The following is a 14,309-nucleotide window of genomic DNA, read 5'->3' as shown; positions in this document are numbered from 1 at the left end:
GTTATGTTTTAAAAAAAGGAGGAGGTCCAACGGCCTCTCAGCTTTTTATCCAATAGGGCAATACTAAATCCTGATCCTGCCCAGTGTCCTCTCTTGACACCCAATCAATGCACAGTTCAGATGAAGTTCAAAAGAAAACTATCTTAGATAGTTTTTTTGTAGATTGTTTTTGCCTCCAGTGAGCTCTCTTGCTGTAACTCTTAATGCAGGGTGTTTTGGTGAGTGCTTTCCAAGAAGGAACCCAGACAGACTTGTGCCCTGAGGTTATACATTTTGTCTTGCTTTATGTGCTTGAGGTGTTCGGGGGGGGGGGGTTACAGGGACGCGCCATAGAGTAGATGGGTACTAGAGAGGGAGTGCAAGACTGGTGTCCACTTGCACAGGCACTGAAGGGAGGAAAAGCAGACAGGCAAAAGTTTAGCCACAGCAGGACGTCTCAGCCCAACCGAGTGGCAGCCTAGATATCTCTAGTAAAAAAAAGTGTGTTGATCTTGGGGAGGTCAGTGTGCAGTCAAGAAAGGAATATGTACTATGAGCCAAAAAGGAGACCCGCTCTCCTCTCCCTAGACCCCCCCCCCCCCCCCCCCCCCCCCCCCTCATCTTTCCATCCATCCCCATCCAGACCAGACAGCCCTCTAGATTCCAGACTAGAGAGGTTGTGGAAAGGACCGGTCCTCAGGCCACCGCTGCCAGTGAAGATGGGAGATATCAGTGTTTAGAGTTTTCTGTCACACCAAAGAGAGCTCAGCTGGTCTCTGCTGTATGCAAATAACAACCCCCCAAATCACATCCCCTGTGCGTGCCTATGGGAATTCCGTGTGGGGGGAAAATACAGCACCTGGCGTGTAAGTATTCACACACACACTCAGCTTGGGTAGACTGACTGCTTGTTGGCTGCAATCTGTCATTCTCCAAAAAGGTTCATGGGCCAAATGCTGCACTGGCATCTTTGCCTAGCAGAGTAGCCACATGCACAGCTGGGCACGGAGAAATTTGGTGGCACGCCTGTCCTGTGTCCTCCCCCCCTGTGAGCTAGAGGACAGGCAGAGGTGGTTGGTTGAGGATGTCCGTACTACTTGTATCCCGGCCAGGAAGTGAAATTGGTCTATAAAACGATCGGGGCTGCCCAGATGACTCCTTAATGGAAAACAATGACAACACATGATGCAATAATGGCAATGTTGTCATGTGGGAGTGAAGTCCATTGGTTGTGTGTACTTCAATTGACCATCATTTGTTCATCCTTATGCAATCTGCTCTTACCCAATGAAGCGTGACAAAGAGATGCGAACATTGTTTATTGTAGTGCTCTGTTTTAACCCACAGTCGGTAGCTTGTCCAACTGTGACCTCTGTCTAACTCCCAGCGGTGGGAATGTGGTGAAAGGGGCGTTGTGTGTTTGGGAATGTGGGGAACCGTTACGGATTCCCAAGGTGTCCCCATAACTCTGCTCCTGTCAGAGAGTCTCAGCCAGCCCTCTCTGTGTCTCCCGGTGTCCTGAGAGAGGACCCATATGCCCCTGCGTTCACTGGGCCCCAGTCCCCGGGTCTACTACGTGTGTGTGAGGATGAACAGGGTCAGGTAGCAGAGAAACCTGTCATCGTCACATTAGTGACAGCTCCACTGGGAGCCCTGGTTGAGTCTGGGGCTTGGCATGCAGCCTTAGAATTTCGGTGGTAACCTCATTTATTTTGTTATCTCAATCCTATTGTGATTGTAGTTTTCATGTCAGTTAACCTATATAGTGTTGCTATTTGTGAGGCAAGGAGAATCCAATATATACAATTTAGACGTTTGATTCCAAGCAGTCATTTTCTGAACATTGTGTCTCCTGTTTAGCTAAGTGTTTCATTCTCAATTATGTATTAAATCTCCTCACCAAAACACTGCATTATACAATAGACAAGTCTGTGATCAGACACGCAAGGCCCCAGTGAGGAATTCGTGGAGTGGTCCTGCTGTTCTCTACATTCAAACTGCATAATGGGCGGGTGGGCTAGGAGGGGTGGTAAGTGTGTGCAATGTGTCTACGATGATTGCCTAGGAAACAGAGTTCACTGAATAGTTGTCACTACAGTAGTAACACTGTTGAACATCTGAAACATCTTAGCCATGTGATGCTAATTCAGCTTTGCCTTACATGTACAGGATCTACAGTATGCATTCAATGGCAGTTTTTTTCGCTCGGGCTCCCAGTGAGTTGTAATCGAAGCATAAATGAGTAATTATTGCCCCAGCAAATGTGTCAGGTCTATGAGGCCATTAGTGCAGACGCGTGTGCTAAAGAACGTCTGAAGCTAATGCAGCACACTCCCATGTATTCTAGTGCATTGAAGTGAACAGTGTTTACAGTGGGGTTTAGTACTCTCAGAATAGAAAGCAGCCTCTAAGCAAGAGAACAAATGTAAGCTTTCAAGAGGAAAGACAAACCCTGGAACCATAGTACTGTAACTTAAGAGTTGGAAGGGAACTTAGCAAAGAGGTTTAGGAGACACTTGAGACGTTTTTGCCTTTAAACTCAACAAGGCCAGGTTATGGAAGGTTGTTGGTTGAGGTCCAAATTCTTACTTGAGACACACTCAAGTAATTCAGACTTCAATGTCATGCATTGATGATGATGAGTTATGAGTTTGGCTACTAAGTAATATAGATAGGGCTGGGGGGCTTAGGGTTAAGGCTAGGGTTAGGGTAAGGACTGGAGCTACAGTTGGGTTATGATTAAGGCTGGAGCTAGGGTTAGGATTAGGGTTAGGGTTAGGGGTAGGGCTGGAGTAAGGCAAATAAAAAGTATTAAGGATTTCAATGGTTACTAATTGATAGTAAATAGCTAGTAACGACTAATACAGTAATACATGTAGTAATGCGGTGTGAACAGTAATTCTTGACATTGCTCAACAAGATTGGAAAAAATATACTGTAGATAGCTATTGCACGTCTCAAGGGGAAGTAGGCTAATATATTTGGATGGCATTTATGGCCAGAAAATAGGTTAATCTGGGTGTTTTGGAAGGGCTCGGCATAGCTGAGGGCTCCTGCCTGACCCTGCATTATCCTATGCCCACAGTTTGTACAGTAGTGTTGTGCTGGGGAGATGCGGGCAGGTTTGGGACATTACGAGACGGCCAGCTAAGAATAACCCGAGCAAGGCTGCTGGCTGCTCAGCAGAGCTGAAGGGAATATGCTCAGGGAGCTTCCCCTTCCCCCATCCCTCCCAAATCACCATTCAGCCATGCACTACAACTGCCTCAATTAGAGCACTAAAGCAATCAATATTCAAACAAAAATGCTCTTGTCCTCCCAGACAGGAAGTGCTTTAGTCACAATGGGTTCCTCAGACAGGGCTGTCCCCCCATCCCCATCCCCTGCTCCCCCTCCGACCCCCTTACGCCCCCCAAATAGCCAATTCCCACCACTGACAGTAAACCCCCCTCTAACCCTCTTTGTAGATCAAGAATCTAGTTTAGATTACAGATATTAGGCAGTGTGAAAGTACTTCAGTTCTCAAAACAGTGCAGTGATTACACAGGACTTGAGGCTAGCCTGGCACAGTTAGTTTCACAGCTGTTGTTTTCTCGTTTGTATGCTGCCGGAGAGAGAGGGTTGCTCCTGATGTTGCTCATTGGTTGATTCGTTCCCCTCTGGGCCTCCCTTGGGTTTGGTTGGTGGCCAGAAAATAGGTTCAGCCTCAGCTGGCGGGGGGGGATTGTGGCTGTGGCTGTGTTCAGGGGTCAGTACTTGTCGGTACCTGGGCCAGTTCTGTCTCTCTCTCTCTCCCTCCTTCGCCTCCCACCTGCTCATTAACCATCCAGGCCACCAGCTCATGCTCTGCACCAGCGGCCTTCCAAAACGCAACCCTCTGGGGCGTCTGTGCTCAGCTGTCTCCCCTCCCCTCCACCAAGACCACAGCACACTGGCCATGCTTACCAATGAGAACGATGGTGCAGATGAAAGTTTGAAATGGTGCACACTGCACAGTGATTCCACCATAGCATGCAGTTTAAGAAACTGCAATGTACCTTGTGGAAATGCTAAATGCTAAGTGTTTCCATGCTATAAATGCTATGTTTTCAGATCACATAAAGCACATGCATCATAATAACTACAAGAATGATTATGGTCCAATCCATACATCTTTAGACATCTCTTGGGAAAGATCCTCACATGATCAAAAGAGCAGCATATCTGTGTGTGATTAGGGAATGGAAACCCAGAGCACGATAACTCTGGACTCCTGTCAGTGACCCAGGGCTCTCTGCAGGAAGGCTCCCGCCATGTGAATCCAGTTAGAATGAGAAGCGGCCCATGAAATAAGGGAAAACAGAGGCGTTTTGTGTTCTTGAGGGGGTTTGGCATAGTATACAGCACCTCACCCCTTCCCCCGGGGAAGCTCCGTCAGCATGTACACGAGCCAACTGCAGCCAGAGACTGCTTGCTCAGCACAATATTCTTTCTTTTTTCTTTTTTACACTGACTTAGTTCTCCAGATCTGAAATGTTCCATGTCAGAAAAAAAATAAGTCCCCTCGAACTGCCCAAACCTGTTATGCACTCTCCTGTGTGCTCATATATATATATATATATTTTATTTTTTATTTTTTATTTTTTTTGTTAGCAGACTACAAGACACACCTTTAGCCCTAAGTGTTATATAGGTCAATGATGTCAATCATGACACTTCCGCTGTGTGTGAGTGACAAACCGTGGACATGTTTCTAGCTCTTGAGTGGAATAATATCAATAAACTTGTCAATAGACGAGTTGTTAATGACAGTGGGTCCACTGATGAGCTTCCTCATCATGGTCAGCGGTAGTGGTCACTGGTCATCCCAGAGAGGCCTCGTTGTGTCCCATAGCCACTCTGCCGTGGTTTGAGTAGAGGTCGCCCCCCCCCCACCCACAACTGAAGCTAGCTGCAGCCCACTTAGGGGAATGGTTGCTATGGCAACGGACCCCGGGGCACTGTGTGCATCCATTACGGGAGGCAAGTGCAGTCAGACGGTGGTGAGTGGGGGGCGAGAGGAGGGTTAGGGGGTTAGGGCCTGAGGGCCTGCAGCCCAGGGAGAGCAGCTGTCCCCCAAGCCAGCCCCCATCCATAAGGGAGACGCATCTGGAAATCTGACAGCTGGAGGGGGTCCAAGCATGCTAGCTCTGATACTGCACTGTACTGTACTGTGCCATAGATGGAGAGAGGCACGCTGTAAGCCCAGCCCCTGCACATGACTTTTTCACCAAAAGCTCTCTCCAATGTAGTATTGCCTATTGCCTATGCATACAACAATATTACTGTTGGACTTCATCAGTGATAACTGTTGATTAGGCCTTGATACTGTTTAAGAGGTGTTTTTTTTTTTTGCCATAAGAGCTCACAGCTGCTAGAATGACACGTGGATGTATTTTTTTAACCGGGGCATTTCAGAATCCCCCAGACACATGGAAGAGTAAAAGAAACATGTCATTTCAAGAGGACAGAGCAGTCGCTGTCATGCTGAAGCCTCTGAAAGGCCTGAGTAAAATATACCATAGCTCCACAAAAGCAGAGGCCCTCACAGCTCAGTTTTATCATCATAACAGGGCTGTTCAAAAGTGACATCAGCTATGAAAACATGATGAGTTGCTTTCACTAGGATTATCGCTGGGTGCGGTCAGCAATTGGTGCAAAGAGTTAGGGTGTAAAAACATAAAGCCCTACAGTATGTAATACTGTATTGATAAGCTATGGTTCCAATGCCACCCTCAGAGCCCTGTCCGTTATTTCCTGGAGGATACGCGCTCCAGTTGAATGGGCAGTGACGGCCATGGTGGGAGTAAAGGCTGTGGGAGGAAGAGAGAGGAAGAGGAAGAGCATGTGCCGTTCTTCCTCCCCTGAGACTGCTACAGCCAGCCAAGCGAGAGAGAGTGATAGAGGCAGGGAGAGAGAGAGAGAAAGAGACACACAGAAACAGACACAGAAAGAGACATGGAGAGAGACAGAGGGATTGGCAGCAAGAGACAGAGAGAGAGAGAGAGAGAGAGAGAGAAAGAAAGAGAGAGAGAGGCAGGAAGGAAGGAAGAGAGAGCAGGCCTGGCAGCCACTCGTGGCCGATATATGACACATATACTTTCATCAGTGTCCACTACTCCACTGCAGTATGTCCCCTATTTCTAATAGAACCACGTGTGTGAGAGAACTAGAGATAATATGCTAATATGGAGATACAGTCGCCTGTACAGAGAGATGAGAGGCAAGAAGCCATGTGTATTGGGATGCACACTCCAGTGAGACGTTGGTCATCCTGTCCCACAGTGCAGGGATCGAACATGCGAGGATGAGCAGCGTAATAGAGATAGTATAACCCTCTCTCCTCCCATGGATTCATCCCTGCATGGCTCATCCTTAAAATATTGACTTCCAATGGGAAGAGAGATGAGAGGGATGAGAGGAGAGGAGGAAGCCGGCCCACAGCTGTGGCGTTTTTTTACGGACGAGTCATGTTTGTTTGCTGTGAGGCGGCCAGCGGTGGGCCACAGCGTTACTTAATCTCTCTTTCTCTCTCTGGGAGTTGAGGTTCCATATGTTGAGGGGTGTGGTGGTGGAGATTGTGGTTACCAAGATTAGGGTTTGGGGTAGGACAGACGACAGACACACTCTTCTCTGCAGTAGGGCTATCTGTCATTTTGTTTTGACTGGGCTGAACTACTCCCAGCCGGCGTCTCTGTCACTTAACGCTCCCACGGCAGCAGCTGCAGCAGCACTCCCCGCTCTGGCCTGTCTCAGCATGCGAGTCTGCGTTCGGTTCCAAGAACCTCTGTGTCATTGTCAAGATTTATGTCCCTTCCACCACGCTCTCCAAGAAGCATACTGTTCAGTGAGAAAATACACATTCAGATGTTGATATTGAAAATGGATAAGGCATTCAAATGTAAAAAATAAATAAATAATAATAATAATGACGTTGCGGTCAGTGTTCTTGTCTTGCTGGGCTGTGCATTGATTGATAGCTGTTACTGAGCTTGTATTGTATGTAACTCTATTGTAACGACCTCCTTGCTTTTTGTTTTTCAGGGCAAACCTTGATGAGGTGGAGACAGAGGTTGTAGAGATTGAAGCTAAACTAGACAAGGTAAGAAACACCAATGATTTTATACTCCTGTACAACCGTGCTCAGGAATGGCACTTCTTTGCACTTATTATTATTATTATTAAGGGCACTTTTGTTTCAATGTCCTCCCATCCACTCTCCTACTGTACATGTATTACCGGTATGTACAGTAGATAACGTTGACTGAGATTAAAGGTCTATATTTCAGGATTAGAGGATGATGATTATTACATTTCTACAGTACACTAGAACCTAGAGTGCCCAGAGTGCCTAGAGTGTCTCCTAACTCGAGAGCCGCACGCTTAAGTCAATGCAAGCTTTACGCAAATGTAAATTCCAAATTCACTGTTGGCTTCTTACTGTAACACCCCCAATGCCTAATGGTAACTATGTTAAACCACTGAAGGTCAGTGACTCTGAAATGGACAAGCTAATCTCACTCAGTCTTGCTTAATGTTTCAGCTGGGGTTTTGTGTAAATGTGAAGTGGTAGGGGGAGAAAGAGGGTCTGACAACATTAGAATGCATTAGACTGGCTTTCAAAGCATCCGGTTACCCCGTAATGAGGAAACCAGATGCTTGGCGGTAATGCTCAGTGATGTCACGATGTCCATCTGCTACATTTGACCTTGAATTATGTGTCAGAGGAAGTTCGTCTGCTCTTCCATCACTATTATCAGTGTTGGCATCCTGTAGCACGGTGCAAATGAGCACATGAATGTGAAGTAGCTCACACAGGTTTGTCTCAGCTTGATTGATATTATTCGGAGGGTATTTATTATTTAACTCTGTGTCACACGTCATTAACAGTTGGACATAAGTATTTCAGAGCCATGTATTGAGTATTATATCCAAGATTACCTCAGATTATACACATGGTTTCAAATTCCATCCCCACCTCCCCTAAATCCAGTTCCCCACCTTTATAACCTGATGTCTATAGGAATATGTTGATTCAACTGTGGCCATACATACCACTTTAAAAAAAAAATCACGCTTATCATCATAAACATAGACCGTGAAGCAGTACAATGTGCATATGGATATATCCCGAGTTGTTGTGATTTTGGGGTTGTTTTCCACACAGTGCTCATTTCACCATGAGGCAGGCTAATCAAATTTCAGACTTAGAGAATTAGATTAGAGAAGGAAAAGAACACAACAAGGAACTGGTTGAGTCAACGCATCTTGATTTCATGTTCCCTCCAGTGCTCTGATGCCTGCCGGCCTGGCTACCCTGAACAACAGTGCTAACCCACCAGTAGAATATAAAGCAGAGCTAAGTTCCACCTCTCAGTATAACTAGATGAATGTCTTTTTTTGACTGAAACTTTTGGATCAGCCATCCATCAAACATTGTGAAATATATTAGAACGCCAGTGTTTTGGAGTTTCTGTTTTCGAACTGTCACCAGTAGCCCAACTCACTCACTAGCGTACTGTCCTACAGTAATTCACAGTCAGACATTACAGCAGCGTGAACCCAACTGTCAAACCTCTAATCTCTTTCTCTGTGGCCCGCCCTTTTCCCTCAGTGGGAGAACAGGTGGAATTCCCCTCTCAACGGCCGGAGCAGGCAGCCCAGCCCCCGCTCCCAGTCCTGCAGGGTTCCTCTAAGGGATTATACTGTAGGGAGAAGGGACATGGTTGGTCAGCCTGAAGTCTGGCTAGCAGCTGGGAGGAAATCAGAGTTTGCTTGAGAAAAGTGTCTTGAGAATGCTGAGAAAAAAGACAGAGGCTGGCTTCAGAACAGAAAGGGTCCGACCCCCTTCCTCTTATGAATAGAGAAACAAAAACACTAAACATATGGTATAGAATATACAGTGCATTACAATTGTCACCCGTTGTGACAGACCTTGGTGACTGTCGAGTTCACATCTTTTACCCCACTGTAGTTGGTGAATTTGAAAATGTGTTTTCACTGTACAACAATAACGTGTCCTGCGGAAAAGCTTGCGTGGCTTCTAGACCCTGCCTTATGCGTATTCATGTTTCAAAAAAACAACTTGTCCTCAGATTGAAACCCACATTCTGTTTTTAGTTCCCTTAATCCTGGGCCACATTTTCCTTTGCAGTATTGGCAGATGCGTTTCGTTGCACATGTATTTCATGGGCTAACACATGGCCCCCACCTGAGAATGTCCTCCACCACACATTACAGGGGTGATAATTGAAGGCTTGAAAACAAACACGCAATCAAATGACACTAAGTGTGGTCATTTTAAGCACGTGTTAAAATAAAGAGGAAAAAGGTTTTCTCTTGCTTTGTGGGAAATATGACTTGGGTGTTCCTGGGGTGAGGGGGAAGTGTACATTTTAAGACACGTGTTCTTGCATCTGAAGTGGAACGAAACAAGTTGCTGCTCAGTTTTCAACCACGACAGTCGGTTGGTTCTCCAAGAGAGAGTCACATGAACTGTCTCACCGATACAGGGTTTTCATCGCAGTCTGTCAAATTCTAGGCAAGGATCAAGATAAAGAAGTTCTCTGCTACTGTGCATATTCAATCGATTTGTGTGGCATGAGAAATAAGATTTGTAAAACATGAAATATGTGTATCCTTGAAATATGCGTATCTTTTCGTCATAATCCCCACCCACTCAATCATTCCTCCTGTCTCTCTCCCCCCCCTCCCCCCTCCCAAGCTGGTGAAGCTATGCAGTGGAATGATCGAGGCGGGGAAGGCGTATGTCAGCGCCAACAAACTGTTTGTCAACGGGATCCGGGACCTGTCCCAACAATGCAAGAAGGATGAGATGATCTCGGTGAGTTTCAGTTGGGACTCATGTTCAGTGGGTTCAAGTCTCACAACCCGCCTTCTGTCTGTTAGGTTACAGCTTCATAACTGTCTTGTTACACACGTATTATTAACACATCCCCTTCCGTATTTTCAAGATACCTACATAACGATTCTCCCTACAAATTATTCTAAAACATAATAACATAAAAAAACAAGATATACTTGAATGTCTGAGGCTAGGCTCTTCTCAGTGTTTATTCCTGGCGCCGTGGGAGAGGTACTCTCCTGCCCTCTGACCACGAGCCTTGGTCTGTGTATGTGTGTAAACCTGATTACTTATAGTCAGTGAGGGTCACGCCTGGCGACTTACTCCATCTTGGCCCTGCTTCCAGGACCAGCGTCTCCAGAGTCTCTCCTCCAGAGGCTCTCCTCAGAGACAGCCCAGGCCAGGCCAGCACAAGTAGACTCATTGCCGCCGACATTAAGTGGTATTAAAGGCCTTCTTGGCTTTAGCCATATGGCTAATTTTGAGTATCTTATTAAACTGTGTTCTTAATTTGTATTTTCCATTGTAAAAATTGAGTCAGGCCAGCAATTATGTTTCCCACTCCCTCAGAGTACAAGATAGGAGACAGTATTCTATTTGAATAGCATTTTTCAGCAGAATTAACAAATTGTAACATATGTGTACTATTTGTACAGTATGTACAGTAGACCAACTTCATTGATACATTAAATCAAAACGAGGCCTTCTGGTTGTGGCTCTCCGAGTTCATGACAGCGACAGTTATAGGATTTTCCGCTTTGGTCTACACAGTATAATCTTGTTAAAACAGTGTAATACAATATGCTGAAGCTATTGTGCTTTGTTTTCTTTGCAGGAGTGCCTGGAAAAGTGTGGGGAAAGGCTCCAGGAAATAGTCAACTACCACATGGTAAGTCTCTCTCTGTCAAAGTCTTAAGTCTCCAAAATGTTCCCTTACTGTACGCTACAAACAGCTACAGCTATGTCCACAGAGACCAGCGCAATGATATCATCACATCTGTAAATGCTAACATGGACAGACATTCAGGCCTCGCCTGGGTCTCTTTTCCCTCTTAACACAAACCTGGGGGTCAAGCTGACCTGTCTTTGAATGATTCAACATGAGACATTCCATTCACAAATCATTAAATGTGTCTATTCCTGTTATCTTTTAGTTCTCTCTCTCTATTCTGTGTGTGGCCACAGCTATGAAGTGTCCATCAGCACACTGTCACATCCTCAACCAGACCACAGAAGTTCAAAGGGCAAAGGAAGCTTCCATACCACACAGCAGCTGCCGCAGTCTCTTGAAGCTTTTCTCTTAAGTGTGCACAGATGAGGCCAGTTACAAGCTGGTGGATGGACTCATTGTAATGCATGGGGATGGAATGAGGAATGGTATCAAACACACTCATTCTAATTGCGTTCCATCCATCACAATGAGCTCATCCTCAGCTTGCTACCTCCACCCTGACTGTCACATACTGCCGTTACAGCGCTGACAGACTGTAGCAGTGTCACAAAATTGTCTCACTTGGAAGAGACATGAGATGAAGAACTGTGCTGTATTGGTCTGTACAGGGAAAGCTATTTTTACAGCTTCGGCCTATTTAAAGGTGCTGTTTGTGAGTTGTGTGTTTAAAAAAAGACTTTTCCCCGGCTACACATGAGAGACGTCGATTGATCTGTCTCCGGTGAATGACAACTTTGAACAAACACATATTTTGTGGCATCAGGTGCGTCAAGCAGCATCGACACAGAACTAGCTCCTGTTGTGACACAGAACACATGCAAGTTATTGCTGTGTTGTTTCCTCTTCCCTCTCCAAACGGCGACCTCCTGCCCCCTCTGGAGCCTTTGAAGTCACTGAACTGCACATGTTCAGTGTTGTGTGTTTGATGCTGCATATTCAAGGAGCATGAGGTTCGCATTCCTCCTGAGGCCACAAAAAGGTCCGTGATAGCAAATCTCCAGCACTCTCTCTCTCTCTCTCTCTCTCTCTCTCTCTCTCTCTCTCTCTCTCTCTCTCTCTCTCTCTCTCTCTCTCTCTCTCAGAGAGGCCTTACAAATAAGAGGGTAATGGCTGAGGGTCACTAAGGCGATAGTGGATTATAGTAGACAGACAGGAAAAAGAACCTGTATGACTCAGCCTCAGCCTCCTATCACACACGCTCGTATTGTGAGGCATCTCTGTCATAACACTGAGGCTATATGTTGGCATCAACTGGGGCAGGGTAGCAGCCTTCATTGTCTATCTTCATATATTGTACTACTAGAAAGCATTAGCTGATCTGATTCCTATCCTGCCCCAGTGACTGTTGCAGTCAGTCAGTCAGGGAGAGTCTGTCTGTCTGGCAGGGTAAAGTGGGATTGCCCTTCACCTGATGGAGAGAGAGAGGGGGGGGCAGGTCCAGGCCCAGCTGGCCTGTCTACTGAAAGTCCATCTGGGTGGAGCTCTCAGTTCCCCTCCCTCCCTCCCTCCCTCCGGTCCACTAGAGCCAGCAGCCTGACTGGACATTAGCATGATTGGGGCTCAGTGCTGCTCTTTGTTGCTTTGATGTCTCACATGAAAAGGAGCAGAATAAGCGCACAGGCAAGATGGATACCCACTTTGGTCTCCCATATTAACAAAATGATCTTTAACTAGGCCACTCGTTAAGAGTCGGCCAATACTTCAGCTGTCTACAAGGGCATTGCATGTTTATGAAGCATTGTGAAACTATTGCAGTTTATTGTACATCTTTTGCGCCTTTGGTTTCATATCAACAAAAACTGCATGATGAGGTACAATGACAGCCCATATTTCAGTTCAAGGACTACAGCAGTGCCGCAAGAGATTAATGAATTAGAAATGACAAGACTTACAGTATCTGCAGCCCGTGACAGGTCCTACAACCTCCTGTCATATGTGTGTGTGTGTGTGTGTGTGTGTGTGTGTGTGTGTGTGTCTGTGTGTGTGTGTGTGTATGTGTGTGTGTGTGTGTGTGTGTGTGTGTGTGTGTGTATGTGTGTGTATGTGTGTGTGTGTGTGTGTGTGTGTGTGTGTGTGTGTGTGTGTGTGTGTGTGCGCGCGTTTTAGAGGCATTGCAGCTGCCACTGTTCCTACTCTTCACAATGGGCACCCCTCCAGCCTACTAAAAGACTCATACAAATGGGATTGTTGCATGCCAACTGCCCCTGTCACAGCCAACCCCTTGTGCCCTCATATCCCAGAGTCACACACACACACACACACACACACACACACACACACGCACACACACACACGCACACACACACACACACACACACACACACACACACACACACACACAGGCATACACATGCGCTCCCACAAGCAAGCACATGTCCAAAGGGAGAGCCCTGGCCCTTGTCTCCCTCCACTTCCCAACTCGGTCTCTGTGCCAGTCCAACACCACACAACAGAACAAACAGACTGTGTTTGCTTGGAGCTGAGACGCAAGCCAAGTATAGCTCCCCTCAAAGCGCAGACTAGATGTTCTTTTCCCCTCAAAGGAATTCACAATAGATTTTCCTTTCTTTTAGATGAACAAAACATCAGAAAAATAGGGCCTGTTAAATAGTCACTGTATTATTCAAGCGTGAAAGTCCTGTTGAGTTGTTGATGCATTATTGATGTACTTACAGTATGTCTCTCTTAATATTCATTGTTTTAAAAAAAAAAAAAAAAAAGGAGCGGAGAATTAGAGAATGGGGGCAGGGAAATGTTAGAGACCGGGGGGTAGAATGGGGGGCTTACGTTGGAATTGCCAGCTCTTAATGTAATAAAACACTTCGTGAACATTATTTGCACACAATCCCTGGAGATTATAAGTGTGGGGGGGGGCAACGTGACCATGCGGAGCTGGGGAGAAAGGATAGGGATGGGGATGGGCAGGACTCCTGTCACGTTCCAGTTAGGATCAGCCACACATAATTCTCTGAATACTGGACTGGAGGAAATAGGAATCTGCTACTTTTAGCCTGGACCCTGCTGTGTTACCAAAATTCCAAATGGGATGCCAACTTCTGGTCTGTCTTGGTCTTGGAAGCTGTTGAGCCACATGAGCAAATGGACAGAGGGAGATTCTATCTATATAACAGTCCTGCAACCTTAGCATTTATTCTGGCCAGTTAGTGTCATGGTTATACAGCATTTCACTGCAAATGGGTAGATATGGCTTAGTAGGGTTTCGATTGCTTGCTGCAGGGTGTTTTAAACAAAGTCTGATCTTTTAATGGCATCAAATCTCTCTCTCTCTCCACCCCTATGCTTATAAGATGGAGTGCTTAAGATTCAAAGAAGGTATTACCGAGGTCTAATATCAGGATATGCAGGATAGGTTTACCAGCTTATCCCTAGCCTCTCTAGGTCACAACCCCCTGTCCATCATCCTAGACCCTGACCTGGGGGTTAGATCTGTGAATCTGTCTTGTCGGCAGTCTCTGCAGAGTGCACCTGTGGCTT

At 46.1% G+C, this 14,309-nt stretch overlaps 1 protein-coding gene across 1 annotated transcript in view; it reads left to right on the top strand.

The window, feature by feature from the left end:
• The window catches only part of acap3a (ArfGAP with coiled-coil, ankyrin repeat and PH domains 3a), a gene marked incomplete at its 3' end in the record, with an annotated part of 51,666 nt that overhangs the window by 14,251 nt on the left and 23,106 nt on the right, over positions 1 to 14,309 (top strand). The window contains exons 2-4 of the mRNA XM_083674626.1: positions 7,042 to 7,099; positions 9,722 to 9,841; positions 10,698 to 10,751. Of these exons, the coding sequence (XP_083530752.1) occupies positions 7,042 to 7,099; positions 9,722 to 9,841; positions 10,698 to 10,751 (232 nt within the window). The remainder of the gene's footprint in view (positions 1 to 7,041; positions 7,100 to 9,721; positions 9,842 to 10,697; positions 10,752 to 14,309) is intronic.

This window comes from Argentina silus (assembly GCF_951799395.1).
Source record: "Argentina silus genome assembly, chromosome: 8".
Taxonomy (NCBI): domain Eukaryota; kingdom Metazoa; phylum Chordata; class Actinopteri; order Argentiniformes; family Argentinidae; genus Argentina; species Argentina silus.
This window is presented reverse-complemented; position numbering and strand designations above follow the sequence as displayed.